General features: G+C 43.7%; 1 protein-coding gene across 3 annotated transcripts in view; it reads right to left on the bottom strand.

The window, feature by feature from the left end:
- The window catches only part of LOC8029946 (phosphoinositide 3-kinase regulatory subunit 4), a 70,350-nt gene that overhangs the window by 21,839 nt on the left and 29,160 nt on the right, over nucleotides 1-19,351 (bottom strand). For all 3 annotated transcript variants that reach the window (XM_042290843.1, XM_042290842.1, XM_042290844.1), the window contains 8 exons: nucleotides 18,042-18,218; nucleotides 16,447-16,503; nucleotides 13,886-13,929; nucleotides 13,662-13,808; nucleotides 11,700-11,748; nucleotides 9,511-9,718; nucleotides 6,623-6,812; nucleotides 4,193-4,323 (listed from right to left, as the gene is read on the bottom strand). In XM_042290843.1, the coding sequence (XP_042146777.1) occupies nucleotides 4,193-4,323; nucleotides 6,623-6,812; nucleotides 9,511-9,718; nucleotides 11,700-11,748; nucleotides 13,662-13,808; nucleotides 13,886-13,929; nucleotides 16,447-16,503; nucleotides 18,042-18,218 (1,003 nt within the window). The remainder of the gene's footprint in view (nucleotides 1-4,192; nucleotides 4,324-6,622; nucleotides 6,813-9,510; nucleotides 9,719-11,699; nucleotides 11,749-13,661; nucleotides 13,809-13,885; nucleotides 13,930-16,446; nucleotides 16,504-18,041; nucleotides 18,219-19,351) is intronic.

Here is a 19,351-nt window from a genome sequence, read left to right as displayed (position 1 = left end):
GGCGGACCGGTTTTGAGCGGTGTCGCCTGTTTTCCGTTGGAGGATACAAATCCAGGAGACGGCACCATAACGAACTCCCGATTTTTGGTATTTCAAAAAGAAGGGCCGTAGTGCGTTCGCAATTGCGTTAAAAAACATGTTTTAAGATTGCCGTAATTAAATGTTATAGAGATGTCGCCTACAAAGCTTCTAAATTTCCTGATTTTTGACGTCACCGATCAAAAGAAGCGAGGAGGCGAGAGGCGGGAAAATCAAACGCCAAAAATAAAAAGGTGCGTGCGCGCGCGGGAAAATTTTTTTTCGCGATGCGGTTTTTTTTGCGTGTCTATGACTACAACTTGCATCGTTTTAGACATTAAAAATAAATACGACCTTTGGGGTGTCAGTGCCCCTTTGAGGTTGCCATCGTCAATAGCTTCCTGCTAATGCAGATGCAACAGGCTGCTCAGGGACTGAAGGGGCAAAGGCACCTCAAGTACCGCCGTAAGCTGATCGAACAGCTGGTCGGGGACTTGCGAGTGCGACCAAACAAAAGAGGACGAGCATCACAATCAGACACTGAGGAGAGATTAAATGGAAGGCAGCACTTCATATACAAGCTACAAGAATGTACCAGCAAAGACTGCGCAGTGTGCAGCGATCGAAAGACAAAAGGAGGCAGGAGAGAAACAGTTTTCTACTGCAAGACTTGCGCAAAGAACCCCGGTCTCCACCCCGGAGATTGCTTCGAAAAATATCACACGCTGTCAAAGTATCGCTAGAGAGCGCGGGAATGCAGAAGCTCTGCGAAAATAAATATTTCTTGTTACCTCTGTACGCTGGAGTAGTTTTTCTTTCTCCTTGCTAATGCGCACAAAATAATATCTGACCGGAACCACCGTCAAGTTGGTCAGACTATCTGACCTCGAAGGGTTAAAGCCCATTGCCCCCTACATAACAAGGAACCACTAGGCAAAAAATTTCTGCTAGAATCATTTTTGAAGAAATACAGAATGACAGGATATTCCGCAACAAATTTTGCCCCAATCTACAAAACAAACAAAAAAACACTGAGCAAATAGCCAGAATTTTTCGGTAAATACTGGAAAAATAAATACTAATGCCAATCATGTGCCAATAAATGCATGTAGGGCAATTCAGCAAAAGGAAAAGAAATACACTGAAAATGGCAGGTTACCAAGAGAACAGGGTCATCACCTGCCAATTTATGCTGCTTCCAGCAGCACGTTAGCGGCAATCACAAGAAATTTTATTCTAGTTAGTTTACTTAGCTTCGCTCGAAATAATTCCAGAATTGCCCGTCCCCCCCGAAATGCCCAGAGTTTGGCCCATCTATTAGTAAAACTTTGAGCATAACTGCTCCAACTCTGCGCCCCTCCTCTTTGCTCTTTGGGAAAGTCGCCCAATGAGCTATGCTTGGAGTAGCGGCACTCCATTCCCCGACTGTCTTGTGGGTGCTGCCATTTTGGAGCCCGGTGAAAAGCGGGCACAATTGCCGATAGTTATGATTAAAAAACTGCAACTTCTTAAAGTTTAGATATGGTGTCGAGGGGTGCTTTAGGGTGTAAAACAAAATGGTCCCGGTCAAAATGGTTTTAAGTGCAAACCCAGACAAAATGGCCAAAAGTGATTTGTTGACATTTTGGGTGCTCTGAAGTTTTAGTGAACTGCTGCTCTGAAGTTGTATTCAACACGTGTAATGTATGTTTTAATGTATTTAAGGTTCTTGTTATATATTTGAGGAAACAACTAATGAAGTCCAAAAGTTAATTTAAGTTATCGCTCGGTTGGCTCTATGGCTCCAATTCGCACAAGTCAGAGCGCTGTACAAAGCTGGAGCTTGGAAGTCACTAACAGCGCAAGGTAGCGATGCACTCTGCAACTGATTGGACTAGCCGGTAATAACATGCCCAAAAATTTAATGAACGCCATTGTATGTTTTGTTTTCAGCACTGCCTGATTGGTCCTATCAGCTCGTGGCGTCGGCTTCACTGTGACTTTGGTCAAATGTAGTATAGGCGTGGGAAGAAAATATAGAAAAATCCGACAGTATTTTTCATGCATATAATTTTGAATTAGCCCAATGGCGCCGCAACAAAACGTATGTTCATGGTGATTCAGACATTATCATGCACATACTATATTTGGGAGGGCATGTGTGCAGTTATGTATCGCTACTGTATGACGCACGTTAAAGACCCCAGGCATACTGCACTGGCAAAGTGTCTCGTCTACAGCGTAAACCAGTGCCGCTGCTCCTCAAAGTCAGACTGACCTTACACTGCATAAGCACGAACATCAAATATATTTTTTGCGATGGCGTGTTATGGAACAACGTTTTTCGTCTCGCATGGATTATATCAAATGTTATTGACAGATTATTTTATACATATACTTGTATATTATTTTTATAGCATATTTTCACCTTCTTGGCTCAGATACTGTCATGCAATGTGTTTTGAATTGAATATGTAAACTTTAAAATGGTTAGCGTTTCATGCCGTAAGTACTTTAACACCCTTAATGTTCGCGAGCCCTCAATTTTCGCAAATTTCACGAATTGAAGAATTCGCGAAATTTAAGGGCGCGCGAAAATTTCGGTCTTTAAGATTTTCAACGCAGGCGTCTGGAATTCGCGAAATTTAGTGGTCGCGATTGTGTCATCTATGACTAGGGTTCGGAGTTTTCGGTTTAAACCGATAAAAACCGATAAAAGTACGCCGAATCCATTTTCGTAAATTCGGTTTTAACCGAAAAAGGTCAGGTTTTAGGCTCGGCCTTTTCAATTTAAACCGATAAAAACCGATAAAAGTATGTCTAATTCATTTTCTAAAATTCAGTTTTAACTGGAAAAGGTCACTTTGACCTTCCAGTCGTACCGCAGAGCCTTGGCGAAAAAATGGAACGACAGTGTCTATAAACAGATGTCCGAATGTATGGGATAGAAGGATGCCATCACGTTGTTTTGGTTTAATGTGTGCATCATCGCACATTAAACCAAACGTGAAGTCCGAAATGCTTCATGACTTCGGCATGTACGAGCGTGTTTTCAAACTCGTTGTGAAAAAAACTGACTTGATGCAAGCTCTGCATGGTGTGTTGTGCTTCAAAACGTCGCACCGTGTCTCTTTTTGCGGTCACAATTGATTTATTGGCCGATTTTGGCTCAGGCAGCGCTTCACCTCCTCATCCGGCCACTGTCCAGTGTTAGCGTTACGAGGGCATTCTCGAAGCTCAGGGTCATATTAACAGGCAAGAAAGGCTGCGGATCAACGAGGAGAACCTGGGCAAGTACATGTGTGTTTACTAGAATAAGATCACATAATCCTGATGTACAAAAGGTGAAGTTTCATGTTATTTCGGCATAGGCTTCGTATATGACTTGCTTGTACCTCTGTTGTTGTTTTCTTGTTTCTATTACAGTTGCACATATTTGCCGAATAAAGTGTCCATTTATATTTCAATGTATCTGTACCGTTACTCTTTGAGTGATAACAAATATCAGAGCTAGAAGGACCATCTTATCCGGTGTCCGTTGGTGTTCATTTTATATTCACCGAAAAAAGCCGATAAACTTTTATGGGCATAAATATACGCCGAAAAAAACCGAAAATGGATTTTTAAAATAAACACCGAAAAAAGTACGCCGAATTTTGAAAAATTAGAAACCGAAAACGCGGAACCCTATCTATGACTGATTCGCGAAAAATAGGGGCCGCGAAAATAAAAAGTTTTACAGTATTCGACAAAACTTTTTTTTTTTTTCTATGTCCAATTTTTAGCAAGGGCAAACAATCGACTAACCCCCAAAGAACACGCAAACTGTCTCAAAATTTGCTTGGGACCATTTTGTGAGGGGCCATTTTGACCGGGACCAGTTTGTCTGGATCCCGGTGTCAGGAAAGCGATATTGTTTATGTCTGTCCCGGACTATTTTTTGGCATTTCTGGAAGATGGAAAAGAGTTTCCTGCAATCTAAAAAAAAAGCTTCGGATAACTGGCAAAAAAAATGTTAAGCGCAAAGAGGGCTGAAGTGTCGTTGCTCTGAAGCACAGCTTATCTGGCGACTCGAGGGGACCTAATAAAAATTTGCCCCCGTGGCGACAGTGACAAAAGCGACCCTAGGATGCACGACGTTAATCGGGCATGTTTCATCTCCCGAAAACTGCAGAGGCATGTCCGGGCCACACACCCATGCGGGCGTACGTCTGCCGAGACCGGTTGGCGATGGTCTTCTTCTCCATGCGGCCCCAGTCCCAGATCTTGACGGAGCCGTCCGCCGAGCACGTGGCAAACAGGCTTGTGTTTGGGATCACCTCAAGCCTGTGGCAAGAAGCATCCATACACTGGCTCGCCTCAACTGAGCAAGTGCACCGGACCCACTTCTACCCTGTGTGCTCATATACACAATGAGCGCAGCAAGTTGTCAATACACACTGGCACCTAAACGGATGTCACTGGAGCCAAATGACACCTCATATTGTTCTTGTTCATCAGCTACAACTAAAAATATCCATCTAACCTTGAATACAGGGGTTCATGGCATGCTGTAAGCCCTCGTGCGTATGGAATGCTACAGCATGCCATAGCACAAAGCCCAGGGCTTTGTGCTATGACACGGGGGCCTGGGCTAACTTGAAGTAAAGACGACGTGTTGAAAATCTGTAGCAGTTATGCCAGTGAATTGGAGTCAGCTAAATAAGAAAGTTAAAATCAAAGTTTTTTCTCACCAACACTAGCTGTTCATGCATGAGACATCTCAAGCTAGTGTATCTACAACAGTCACAGATTCAATACTTCTCATATCTGTACTTCCCATTTCTATATCCTGTGCCCAAAGTTTTATGTTATTTGGTTTCGCTTTAGTTCTAAACAGTAATCAGTGTCCACCACAATTATGTGTCAAAACACTCCAACTTTTAGTGTTTCCTGGTTAAAGTTTACCAAAAGTCTCGCACTTATATTGAAGAAAGGAAACCCTTGATAACTATGATGACAATTACATATGTTCTATTTTAGGCTGACCTCCGGTGCACTGAAAACAAAACATTGCAATTAGTGTTCGGAACTTCCAACGGCATTTTCATAGTTACGAACTCTTCAAAGATGAAACTATTGACAAACTGGAAGAATGTATCCAGGTCTCCTGAACACCAGAGTCAATGAAGGCATGCAATAAAATAACATTAATACTATGGAGATTTCCCTAATCCTCACAATGCTTTTCCCAAATTTTCCGATATCTCCCAAAAATTTGGAGGCCGAGCGAGTTCCCCAACAGTCTAAAGGTGTTCCCATTAGTGGACACACCTATAATTGTGTCTTTGTTTGTGCCAGCCGTTGACGAGGGCATCTTTGAGCCCCACAAACCAAATAAGCACTGCCCCTTGTCTCACAAAGATATAATAGCGGTAGTACTACAGTGCAACCCACTTACAACGATAATGGGAAAACCCGAAATTTCAATCGTTATAACCGATTATAGATGTACAGTAAAACCTCGTTATAACGAAATGGGATATAACAAACTAATGGATATAACAAAACAATCATAATTCCCCTTGCTTGCTATTAGTGGAAAGAAATTGACATTGGCTATAACAAACTAATGGTTATAAAGAAATAATTACGACCGCTCCTTCAACTTTGTTATAACGAGGTTTTACTGTATCTGGACTAAAAACTGATCATTTCCAGTCTAGAAACTCTAGAAGCTGATCGTTATAAGCGATACGTCGTTATATGTGGTATCGTTGTAAGTGGGTTGCACTATAGTACAACTGCGGTGCCTGGAAGGAGTTTCTGACCGGTGTATTTAGCGCATTATACCACCCATGCATCGAGGGTGGTCCCGGAGCGCCAACCAATTACGCCGCAGAAGCCGGCGTGCCATGCTGTTGGATGTCACGATCCGGGCAGTGGGTCGTACAAATTTTGGCAAAAAAGATGAGCGACCGCAATGTCGCTGTCGTTGCAGCATCTCGAGTTGTGGCTGCTGAAGATTCTGTGGATTGTCGCGCCGGAAAGTGGCTCGCAGCCGAACGGGCGTCTGCCGCATTCGCCTCCTCCGCCGTGCCACTGCCAGGATCATGGCAAGCAATGGTATGATGTAAGTGCAACGTAGTCGAGCGGAAACCGAGGGACAACACCCAAGGACGGGGTAAACGCACCAGTCTGGGACACGTTTACGCATCACACTACAACTATAGTCACCAACAAGGCGAGAACGGCAGGGCGTCTCTTTTCAATGCCCGGCCTCCAGCGTGTACGCAACATTAGCACGAACGAGAGTTCACCGATTTTTTCCGTCTTTCTCTTAGAATCAAAGGGCTGTCATCGAAATTACTAGTGTGGCGAGAAGTTCTCATTTGGGGCACTAACCTAGGTGGTAAAGTTTGATGCACCCCTACACAGACGTTGCGTTTGCACTAAGAGCGTCATGCAGTGTACCGTAGCCGCCTCTCGCCGTGTTCTGGCTGTGTGTTCACGCTTGAAGGTCACGAGATGTTAAAGCGCCGTCAAAGGTAGCGAGCTCGCGTCAGAGGCCGGACACCGAAGGATCTTCCCGGCGTTCTCGTCCCTTCGGCAACTATGGCACACCTGTCCCGTCGCGCGGGCGCACCTGTGGATGGCTCCCCGGTGCTCGTGCATGTGAGCCACCAGTGTTCCCCGAGGTCTCCACTTGGAGGGCAGGGCCTTCTCCTCCTTGGAGGGGTCGTCGCTGGCCTCTCGGATCGTCTGCTCCCGCGCAAACTCGTAGCGCTTCTTCTTCAGCAGTAGCTGGAGCTCCGCGTGGCACGACAGGCTGTGCGCTGCATGCGTCGGACGGTTTACTTATGCCAAGGCCCTTTTTGCAAGCAAGCTGCTAAATCGTGTAGGCTGATCAGAAGACACAGCTTTATGTTACTGCAATGACACTTAAAAAAGAAATGCTCAATCTGTATCTTAAAGGGATACTGACAGGGTGCTTACGCTTGGTGAGATTTTTATTTTATCATGACCTATAAGAGCCCAGCTACCCAGAAAACAATTTACGGATTGAAATTCATTTTTTTTTCTGCCCGAAATCAGCCGGTCGAGAATTCGTCGGTTTCAGTCATGCTCACTCTCGTTGGAATGGTCACGTGGCGTTCAAACTACAGCAAAATACCGCAGAAGCACCCACTTCATTCAAGCACCCACAATTAACATTTCCCAAACTTGGGAATTCTGCAAATTATACATTAAAGCCGGTTTTCCCGTTTTCTTACGTTACGTTACGTTACGAAAGTCATGTTTTCAGTGAAAATGAGGTGGGTGCTCCCCCGGTATTTTATGGTATGTGTACAAAATATATTATCTTATCTAAAACACATTCAATATTAAAAATAGAAAAGAATATAAACCCTATTTTACGTGACCTCTAAGAAGCTGCAAATATGCTGATCAAAAAAATAAATGTTGCAGAGATCACACGAAGAATGTGTACAAGTCATTCTCAATATGCCGGCGTACCGCGGGCTGGACGACGCGATGGTGGCACAGGACGGATCAGCGTTGCGACGGACGTGGGGTTGTTACTTCGGAACTGTCATTCGTGGTATCGTCCAATCGATCTTCCAAGCACAGAAGATTGAGCGGAAGTAATCATATAAGTGCGAAACAATCGCACGACAAACGGTTCACGCAAGTTCGTAGTCGTCGTCGTTGTCATCTGCTTCAGATGTCAAAGAAGCGGAGGAAAAAAAAATGCGGTTGGGTGTAGCCACGTGACTTTCAGCCATGAGCTTCCTTGCTCGTGCTTTGGTTTCGGTTTCAAGCAGTCAAGTTTACTGACTTTATTAAAAATGTATGTGACTCTGCAGCAAAGTATTGATTGGGCAGCTTCCTGACACCAAAATAAATCACCTAACAAAATATTTAAAAAAAAAAATTTTAGGGGGGGTGTTAGTGTCCTTTTAAACCTACGGATAAAGTCTATGCAGCCGAGCCCGGTTATATCGCACCCGGGTATTTCGAATTATTGGTTTATATCAAACAGTCCAAACTTCCCCTTGAAAATCACATGTCATAGTATAGTAGCGTTGTTTTTCTGTATCGAATTCCCATCGCAAGGACACTCGATATAGCAAACTAAAACGGCCGCACGTCCCCGCGGTCGGATTGGGGATTGTGACGGCGGCGAGCCTAGCTCGCGCAGCGGCGCTGGCAGACCGCCAAGCCAGCATACGCACACAAGGATATGGAAAAAAAAATAAAAATAAAAAAAATAAAAAAAGTGGAGGATGGCAAAAGCAAGGGGAAGGGCAGGTGCGCGCACGCGCATAGGGAGGGCAGGGAGTGCTTGCTGTTGAAACGGTAGCGTGCACTCTTTCCCCGAGCACCGCTGTCGCTGCACAACTCCTCAGCCCCAAAATAAAATAAGCAAAAGAAAAGTCTTTGTCAAGTCTACAACAATGGTTGAGCAATCACACTTTAAACGCCTTATCTTTGATTACCTTTTTCTTTCGCAGTTATAGCTTTGCCCAATTTTTTCTTTTTTTGCCTTTTTTTTTTTGCTGCCTGAATTTTGTGAGGTTTTTTTTTCTTTTGCTTCCTTAACTTTATTCTATGGATCGAAAGTTTTTTTATGCAGCTTGCTTTTTCTGTTTTTTCATTCTTTACAATTATTTACGTGTTTTGTTGTCGGCACTGTGTGGAGGTTGTGGCCACGCGTAAACGATCGTAAACATCATCGCAAAAACGCGGCGGTTTTTGTGATCTCCACCAACTAAGCTCTTAGAGGCTCTACTTGGTAAGGTCCCGTTTATCGCAGCCTTCAATATTAGCAGAACCGCGCGGAAATTTAAACCGTAGCTTAAGTTAACATATTTTTGTATATCAAATTATTGATATATCAAACTATTTTACGATCCCCTCTGAATTCGATATATCTGGGTTTGACTGTGCACAGAATATTTTTCTGCTGCATTCTTTGGGGTTTGTGGTGGACATTGCAGGTTTTTTTTACAGTATTATATTTCATTTTAAACTCTGTCTTCCTTTTATGTGGAGGTGGGCACGGCTCGGGCTTCTTGTTTGTTCCCATGAAATGTGTGAATGCAAACGCCGAACACAAATGCCGTGGTGACCAACACTTGCGTCCAGCAATAGCTGATTGACGTTCACAATCAGACAGTTAGTTGATACCACCATAGTAGAGCCAAAGCCAGCTAGCTTTGTGCCCACCCACTAACACCCACTAATTGGTGCAGTGGTCGAATATTTCGAGCTCACAATCAGGGAGTTATGGGTTTGATTCCCGTTGGGGGTGCATTTGGAATTTTGTTCTTTCTTCTCAGTCTACCACTCTCTTGTACAAATCGTCCTCTAAAGTATGGGTTACACAATTGGTAGTGGTTTCTTTGACATTCCGTCACACTTCATCTCAGGGATCCCAGTTTTAAACACATTCTGCGTTAAAACAAATGAGTGAATGAGGAACTGAATGAATGGATGAACAAGTGAATGATTGATTGAACGAAAGTGTACCTGAGTCGACAGCTATCCCACAGAAGCTCCTGTGTGGCTGCTTGGGGGACGTGTTGCTAGAGGGCACGGCAGAGTCGGCAGATTCTGCTCCGGAGACGTGCAGTTCAGTGTCTCCGGCAGGAGAGTGCTGTTGCTGGAGCTGCAACTGCTTCTGAGGTGATGAACTGCGTGCCTCCACGGTTCCAAACATGCGCTGCCAGTCCTCGTTCTGTGGTTCACCAAGGGAGAACAGTCAAAGCCTGAAGGCCCTTTCGAACCACTGTTAAAGAGCAGACCATGCAAAACGCAACTCTCTCCAACTTTATTATTATGTTTAAGTTTCTCAATGTCCTGATTTGTTTATAATAAGGATGTTAAGGATCTTCTGTCATATATTTCGCTAATGTTGATATTTTGTGTTTTGTCCCTGCTGACTTCTGTAAGGGGGCTGATGGTCGCGTCATACTTTTAGTCCTCTTGTGCTGCAGTGTTGATGTTTTCTTTCTTTTAAGTTTCAATTATGCTAATGTTTCTTTTTTTGTGTGCTGACTGCTGTAAGAGATGGCTGTGTTGGAAGACTTTATCTTTTTTTTTTTTTTTTTGCTGCAGCCTGCCAGACAGTATTATCATTATTATAAGAGTAGTACATGCAATCAGCTTTGCAGCTGATCTATAAAATTGTGTCCACTAAAAATCAGAACAAGCTGCGTTTTGTGTGGACAACCCCAGAGTCTAAAATTACAACACCAATTCCTTCCCAACAACAATCAGGTACCAAAGCGTTGCTGAAGAGAAGTGAATCACGAGTTTACTACCCCTGCTTGTGGTGCCAAGTTGTCAGAGCAAGAGCCTCACATGAGTGAACTTTAGGAGACTCAAGGAAAGTTTTCACTCAAATTAAACTTCACTATGGTGCGACTGCTCTACACTATAGACTTCATGAAAGCTTTTTTTCCCAAATCTTTTTGTTCTGAAATTGCTCATTCTGTTGAACAGTGTCCAGGCTCAACTCGATATCTTTTCCACACCTAGCTGTTTTTTTTGTTGTTTTTTTCAGAGGAGGTCAGTATGTTTAGAATCTGTGTTTAGTGTACCCCAAAGCTTGCATAAAACTACAAGAGGGGCGTAGGAATACACCTACTTTCCAGAAACAGAATTTCCGTAATTTAAGCTGCTCAATTCTCGAGCATACCTGCAGAAGGTAAATGTATAAATCCTAGAAGTACCTCTTCCCAAGAAACCAAATACGCAGTTTTAAGATTTAGAATAACATACGAGGGGTGATCAAAAAGTTCCGGGACTGATTTTGTAACGTAGAAAGTGGGGGAATACAGTGATGTGCGCGCAGCAGTCAAAGTAAAGAACCTTCGTGTCTCATTATACCAAAGGGCATTGCTCTGTGAACATTTGGAGCTGTGCTAGACTAGTTTGCTTGACCACATGCACAAGACGATGGCGATCTTTCCATACACTGCAAACCAAGGCGAGAATGAACATCAATTTTATGTCAAGCTCAGCAAACATAAAACAGAGACCTCTAAAATAATTTAGAAGGCTTATGTAAAAAAAAAAAGTGAGGTGTGCGAGGCGTTTTGAGTGGCACTCGCGCCTCAAGAATGGCAGAACGTCACCGAAATCAAGGAGAGGTCGGATAAAGTCGCCCTACCGCTCTTCATCTTCCAGTGATGTTCTGACGTTCCTGAAGCGCGAGTGCCACTAAAAAAACTTCGCGAAATTCGCTGCTTTTTTACACAAGCCTGCTGAATCATATCAAAGGTCTCTGCTTTATATTTGTCGAGTTTGATGCAAAATTGATGTTCGCTCTCGCTCTGGTTTGTAGTCTATAGTAAAATCTCCATTGTGCCCATGCACGTGGTCACGAAAACTCGTGAAACGCAGCTCCAAATGTTCACAGATCGGTGCCCTTTGGTATAACAAGACACGAAGGTCCCTTTTTTCGACTACTGAACGCGCATTGCTGTGCTGCCCTCTCTTTTTACGCTACAGCTTTCTGATTACACCTCGTACTAACAGCACGCATACCCTAATGACTGAAATGCCCCTTGAGATCCTATTTCACCTTGAAATCAATTTGCCTACCGTTCAAGAGCTGATTTCTATAACAAATGCAGGTGCAGCCTGGCTGGTACATTGGAACAGTACACCCTATATACTGCTCACAAGCCGATTCTTTGTTCCCAAGGACATACCATGGTCACCTGCGGAGACTCAACGGCGGGGCCTCTCCTTTTTGACACCCTGAAAAGAAAACATTGGTTTAGTCGGACTTCGGAAGTTGGAAAACAACTTTGTGCTCGATCTTATCAACAGGCTAGCATAATTTTGCTGTACCATTAGCAACATGCAAATTTTCTGAGTTCCTCGTTGAAAAGTACAGTGAAAAAATAAAAGTGCTGAGAGCACAGTGAAAGAAAGATAGTAAAACAATCAATGCTTGGTTTGAATTGCTCCATTAAAGGTGCCCTAAAGACGTTTCTGAGATTGACTGTTCTTGCGGGTAACTCATTCTATGGGATCTTAGCATCCCAGATATCAAAAAATTATATGCTCGTGCGACGTCTATTTCTCTACTAAAAATGTAATAGAAGTTTGTGCCACGACCCTTTCTGAGCGGAAAAATCTGCAGCGCAGAATTCAGCGGAGGCATTGGCGGCTTCACAACGGGCGCACATCAACCAATTGCAAGTTGCCTTTCCGAGAGAGGCAACTTGCGACTGGCTGGCATGCGCCCGTCGTCACGCTGCCGGCGCCTCCGCTGGATTCTGTGCTTCAGATTTTTCCGCCCAGAAAGGGGCGTGGCACAAACTTCTATCACATTTTTAGTAGAAAAATAGTAGTAGACGTCGCACAAACAAAATTTTTGGATTTCAAAAAAAAAAATTGGGTTGCGTGTATGTTTATACAGCCTAGAACTTGGTCTGCCTCAACGGGCGACGAGTCTCCCAGCTGTAGATGAGAAATTTAGCCAGCACAGTACAACCGCTAGCCTGGGGTCTTTAACGTGCACCACGGAGTGGTGATACACGACCGCACACCGGTACGATGCTCATCCAAACCGAAACGGGCAGGGCCCATGATCCTGGGTACTGCAGCGTGAGCTTTTGCTCCATGTGTTCACAGCTGGTGTGCGCTCTAGCCCACTCGGCCACTGATCCCCCTTCTGGATTTCTAGGATACTTGGAGCCCGTAAGACAAGGTATCACCAAGAAAAGACAATCTCAGAAACGTCTTTAGTGCACCTTTAAGGCTTTTGAAATATCTGCTGAAGAACTGTATTACTCTGCGACAGTCTTTTTCTTTGCCTTTGGTGTATGCCTGCTAAAGGAAAGGATTAGAGATTAGCCGTCTATTTACTGTACTGTTTCCGAGAATATGAAGTTTTGTATGTACGTTACCATCTTTAGCTTTTAACCTTATGTAGTAATTGCTATTTTGAGAAAAGAGGAAGTAGGTATTTTTATACTCTGTCTTACCTTATTACAGACTGCTGCAAAATTTACAAGTGGAGATGGATAGCTTTTGCAAGTGTTGCATATATAAAGATAAATGTGCAATACTTTTTGTACCATTGTGCTTCAAATGGTGAAGCATGTCCTCACACAGAGGAAGTCAAACACCTCCACTTCAATGAATCACAGAGATCTGCTCAAAGGACACTCCGGCTCACTAATAATAAAACACGAAAAACTGGCACACCATTGAACCTTGCATCAATCACAGATGTATTCTAGCATGTTATTGCTGTAAATTTTTAGAAAAATCACTCCCGAGCCATTCACTGATCTACAGTAGTCAATCACTCCTTCCTCCTCCAAGCATGGTCACATTCACATCATCCCGTCTAAAACAACATAGTGAGCAGGCCTTATAGTTTATCAGAAGAGGAGACTTTTTCACATACTGTTAAGTTAAATTTGTGTAGTATAAACCACTTTATGTTGGCCAAGCAAAGTACAGTGCTCATGGCAGCGCTAACGCAGCACTTCGGGATGGTTCGTAGATTGCTACGTCACAAAAGTGTTGCTCAGCTGCCGCCAGGAGAGCACTCCCACAAGAAAAGACAGTTTGCGTGTTCTGTATAAGTTTGGTGAACAATGTACACCCGTAACGACTGAGCAAGCACGTTGATTTAGATTGTGGGAAAGCAGGACCTGTTCTGAAAGTGAGTGGGCAGGGGCTCATCTCCCATCTTCAATGTGAGCAGGTCCGTGCTTCGGCACTTCACGGGGACATAAAGCTTCTCCAGGTTGATTTCACCGCTGCGTAGCTTTGTGTCCGCCTTTCCAGACTCTGAAGCACTGAAAAGGGCCCTTATGTCAGGTGTGCACTGTCAACAACTGGAAACAGATGTGAGCAGAAAACACCCATTACGCACCTCCTTTTATATTTCTGGATCTTGAGCAGGTGTTCTTTCATGGCCTGAAATAGAAGAAAAAATATTTCAGCACTGGCTCCTCATAATTTAAGCATCTGCATTTAAAAGGACCCTGCAAGACAATTTTGTGCCTTCTGTGGTGATATTGTTATGATGTATGCCTCTCTACTGGTTGATTCCGAACTACCGTATAATCCCGAAAGAAGCCCACCCCCCTATTTTCGGCTTGATTTGCTATTTTCTGTTAAACACAGAAAGATAGCCCATTCCTAGTAATCATAGCGTTCGGATCAGTGATGACCATGGCATAAATGCGTCTAGTTACCTATGGCAGAATAGAAGCAAGTATTGCTGACTGGAAAGTACAGTTATCTGTGCTTCATTGTCCCTCGCTGCGATAACATGTTTGACAGAAACAGATGATTTAAAAATACTAGTGCTTTTTCTACTCTTCTTAACTGCACACTGAAAGTTAGCCCACTCCTTATTTTCACCAAATTTCCTATTGATTTTAGAAGGGCTATCTCAGAATATTATGGCAGCCATGTGTTTACATGTTCCATGTGTTTACGCAATGTGCTGTGTCATCTGAAGCTTTTTTTATTTGTCTTGTAACGAGGAAACTTCTTTGGCCCTGTTTGCATAGTGTGCTAATGGGTTCAAAGTGCTAACTTATGCACAAAATGAAGACCAGACAGAAAACAATAGGAGGATTTCTTCAAGTGGAGTTAATTTCTCTTTTTACTTTTTCATGCACATGTCACCCACGCAAACTATTTTTTTCCCCCCTTAAAACAGCTACAGTAGAACCACGTTGATACATTCTCGGTTCATACGATTTCCCGGTTCATACGTTCACGAGTGAGGGCACACAAAATGTTCCATGGAGTTGCGCTGTTTCTTTTCCGATTCATACGTTCCCGGATAACATGATTTCCCGAAAAGTGCGCTCAACATTCTGCCAAATGCTTATCAGATTACATGTTTCTTGGCAATCAACATTGCACTCGCATATTAAGAGCTGCGAATATCCGGTCTAAACGAACGAGCACCAAGCAGCCGTCCTCGGGGGCATACGACTAACGCAGCGCGCGGATTCAGAGCGGTCTGCTCGCCGATAATGCCGCTGCTGCGTCTATTGTTCTCCGCAACTTCTGAGAGCTGTCCCGGTGCACAAAGGCATTTTGATTGGAATTACAGGACACACAGCGCGGTTTTATTGTCTTAGCTCATTATTCGAGTACCGTATTTACCCAAAAATAGGTCGACCCCTACTTATTGAACCCACCACGAATTAAAAAAAAATAACTGAAATATAGGTCGCTCTTTTTTAAAGAACAGGAAAGTTTGGGCAAAAGAAACAAACAAACCTTTATTTACAGCACCCTCAGCTAAATTACAGCGCAATGCCAAAAACTTAATCATTGTCAGACCTTCCGAACATGTCATCGTCGTCGGAAGCTTCGTTAGCTTGGTTGACATCCTCACAAAATCGCAACAAGTACCTCACTGACACCGTTGCGAAATGACAACAACAAACGAAAGAAAGTGGAGATGGGCGAAGCGGCGAAAGACCAATACAAAGACGCAAGCAACGCCGCGGTTGTCGTGAGCAGCGCGCGAGCCGCCATGAGCAACAAATAGAAAATTAAGTTGTTTTTTTTTGTGCGTGTTTGCGAGGGAGAGAGGGATGGAGGGGAGGGGAGGAGCAAGGTGCAAGGTGCCACTGCACTCCTCTCTCTCCCCTTCCCCCCTTGCATAGCGATGGGAATGTGTAAGCGGTGCTGGCAGCGGACAGGCGCGAAACCAGACGCCTGAGGGATGCGTGCAAACGGCGGCCATAGCGGGCGGGCCGCCGGCTGCTGCTGTTCGGGTGCACAAAAACCTTTCTGAAACAAGAAGCGGTGTGGCTCTACGACGACGCCGACTCGGTGACTCGATAGCTCCATGCCCTCGGTAGGGTCGCAAAATTTGGTCATCAATGTAGGTCGAAATTCTTCGGTCACGATTCACTCTCGATAATTCCAGCAAGCATTTACCTAGAGGCACTGTTTGAAAAATTGAAAACACCGATTGCAAGAAAGCACAAGAGTAGCTCTAGACTAGGGTGTACAAGGCAGTATACGTAGTAGCGGTAGTAGTAAATGAATGAATCTGGCATTTCTTTGTTTCTTTCTTTGCATTGGCTCAGGTGTGGTTACTTCATCAAGTTTCGCCAACGCTTCAGCAGCTTTGGCTTCGCGCTCCGCCCCAAGCCTGCGCCATCCCATTTCACTATTTTTTCTGTGCCGTGTAATGTTGTTTCTTTCTGCGATGGCGCGTGACGCCATTGCAGAACTGCTTGTTATTGAACTACTGCTTTTTTTGTGTGTGTGTGTGTTTAAAAATGGTAAGTTCGGTATGTTTTCCCGGGTAATACATTTTTTTTCTCGTGGTTTCTTCAAAATGCATCAACGAGGTTCTACTGCAGGCAGGTATCATAGCTCATAATCTTTCTAAGTATAGCTTCGAAAAATAATGAGGTAGCTTCATAAAGTACAGCTTTACAGAAATGTACTTACAAGGATTTTATCCTCCATCGATTCTGTCATGCCATCCGACTGCAGCCTCCGATACACCTGCAGGCAGAGCAAAGTTTAAAAAAATATTGCTTAAAAAATGCAAACAAGAAATCCTGTACATCCTTGAATTGTCTTGTCAAACTCAAAAAGTTCAAGACAGTCTAAACTTCACTCAGTGTTTAAGAATGTTGCTGTCGCTTGAAACTTTAAAGACAGCATATTGTCGGATAAGGATACATCCGAGCCTGGATATAATTAAGTTGACGTGAAGTGTTGGTACATAACCTTGTTTCACACATACTGTGAAACCTGTTCTGTAAAAAAATAAAGAAACAATTTATTGTACACAGAAATATACCGGGTGTTTCACAAAACACCATCCACAGGTTTTGGTTAGACCACTATGCACCGTACAGAACAAAAATATTAATTCTGTATCTGCCCCCCCCAAGTGATCGATTTGGGTAGGTGTGTTAACCATACTATACAAGAAACTAGCTTTCTATTAGTAGAAATAAATATGGGGTTTGAAAGAGAAACTTGTTGGGCATCAATGAGAATCACTAAATCAGTCAATTTTGGAGACTTGAAGCATGTGAAAAGTGTGGTGGTGTGCAAAGGTTACCACTCAAGCTATAAGCACAAGACTGGAGGAGCGAAAATGCTAAATAAAAAGATATAGGCACACTGTCACTGGACACATTTTTGGGACCCAAAAAAGTGAAGCATACACTCTTAATCTTCCTAAAATTGACTGATTTAGTAGATTTTGATGATGAACAAGTTTTTAATTGGAACTGTAAATTTATTTTCTTTAAGTTACCTAATTATATTTTCCCTAATTAAAAAGTTATCTAATTATATAAAACTAAGTGTAAACTTACCTACACACCATGTATCTCTGTGCAATTTTGTGTATTTCTGTGCAATCTAGTTTTTACACTAAATTTCTGTCTCTCATTTCGTCGAACACCTGGTATAGTATACAGGATGTTCAGTTAAGCTCTACAAATTTTTAATAAAGGAATTATGAGAGGTACAGAAAATCTGTTTTTGCTCCTAGGTTATGCTCCCAGACAGACACTTAAGTGCAAGGCTAATGCAGCTGTAAATTTCTATTAACTAAATTTTGTTAATGAACTTTTTAATCACTTTAATTAGGCATGTGTTCATATTGGAAACTTCAAAACAGCCGTATTTTAAGATTTGCACTTTATATAATTCTCTGTCCAGCCCATGTTTCAAATTACGTAACTCATGCTGGCTAATTCTGCATTCAAAACCGAAAAGATAAGCGAGAAAGTCCTTCCCAATGTGATGCAGGTCGTCGCATACGACATTCCATATGACAATGAGGCAGAGCTGATAACAGTTGCGAGTTCATGCTGCGTTAAAACTCTCCAAAGATTTTGTTGACATTCTCTACGAACACAGCAATAAAGCAAATGATGCCGTACAGTTCAAACATCCCTCTCCCTGCTTCTCCCCGAATCTGCTATGAATGAGCCCCTCCCTCGTTGGAAAAATCCAAAGGGGTCTCCGGACAGAGAACCACTGGCATAAACAGGAAAGGCCATCTGCTCTCCCAGGCTTACCGACTTGAGCGTGTGGTCCATCTCGGAGTAGGAAGGCGGATGCCCAGCTCTGACGATGGAGCGCAGCACCTGCCGGTCGCGAAGGCTCTCCAGGAGGTTCGGCAGGTTGGGCAGCTTGATGAGGTAGTCGAACATGATGCGGGGCAGAGGCTCATGGACAGAGCTCAGGACGACCACCTGCGACCAATGGCGGTAAGGCCTGTGGGGATCTGCAGTGCTTTCACGCCGTCACGTCTATATCAAGGCTAGTTCACACATTTGCATTTGACTGTGAATGCTGGTTCACACAGTTGCGTTTGACCATAAAGGCTGGTCCACACAAGTGCATTTGACTAGGAAGGCTGGTTCACCAAGTTGCGTCTGACCATAAAGGCTGATTCACAGAGTTGCATCTGACCGCAAAAGGCTGGTCCACACAGTTGCATTTGACTGCGATGGCTGGTTCATACGGTTACATCTGACCATAAAGACTGGTACACACAGCTGCGTTTGACTGAGAAGGCTGGTTCACAAAGTTGTCCGACCGTAAAGTCTGATTCACACAGTTCCGTATGACCATAAAAGCTGGTCCACACAGTTGCATTTGACTGTCAAGGCTGGTTCATACAGTTTCATCTGAGCATAAAGGCTGATTCACACAGTTGCGTCTGACCTTAAATGCTTGGAGCCACGAAAATGAAGTGTGCTTGGAAGCTCAGCGTGACGTTCACATGCACAGGACCTCAGTGCAGACTGCACTTTTGAGCCCCAGTTTTATCAATGCCACATTGTCTCTTGACCTCATCAATTACCCTTTATACATGTAAAACTTGTAAAAGCAGTCCTGCCATGTCACCGCCTTTCACAAGCCTGCATTCGAAGTTGTCATAGACATCCTAAATTATATTGTTTTATCTCTGAAATGAATTGTCCTTGCTCATGGTGTACCGTATTTACTCGAATGTAACGCGAGTTTTTTTTTTCAAATTTCCCTTTCCTTATTTGGGGGTTCGCATTATAATCGAAACGCTTCAAAATTTGCCTTGGCGGTGTCGCAGCACAGGCTCTTTAAAATGGCTAGGACAAATCTCGCGATCTTTCAGTCTTGTGCTGGCAACATATAAACGCTGGAAACAGCCAATCCAATCTATTCTTGTTTGCGACTCGTTGTGCCCATGTTAGGGTTGCGGGTTACCTTCACAACGCTTTCTCTTTCTGTTAGGGTTACCGTACCCATGTGCCCGTGTTGTCCGTGTTTTGTGAGCTGCTGATACGTGCTTCCGCGACTGGACTCGAGCAAATGGCGACGCGACGAGCTCAGTACGACGCCC

Source organism: Ixodes scapularis, unplaced genomic scaffold (genome assembly GCF_016920785.2).
Source record: "Ixodes scapularis isolate PalLabHiFi unplaced genomic scaffold, ASM1692078v2 PGA_scaffold1__304_contigs__length_218370807, whole genome shotgun sequence".
Classification (NCBI taxonomy): domain Eukaryota; kingdom Metazoa; phylum Arthropoda; class Arachnida; order Ixodida; family Ixodidae; genus Ixodes; species Ixodes scapularis.
This window is presented reverse-complemented; position numbering and strand designations above follow the sequence as displayed.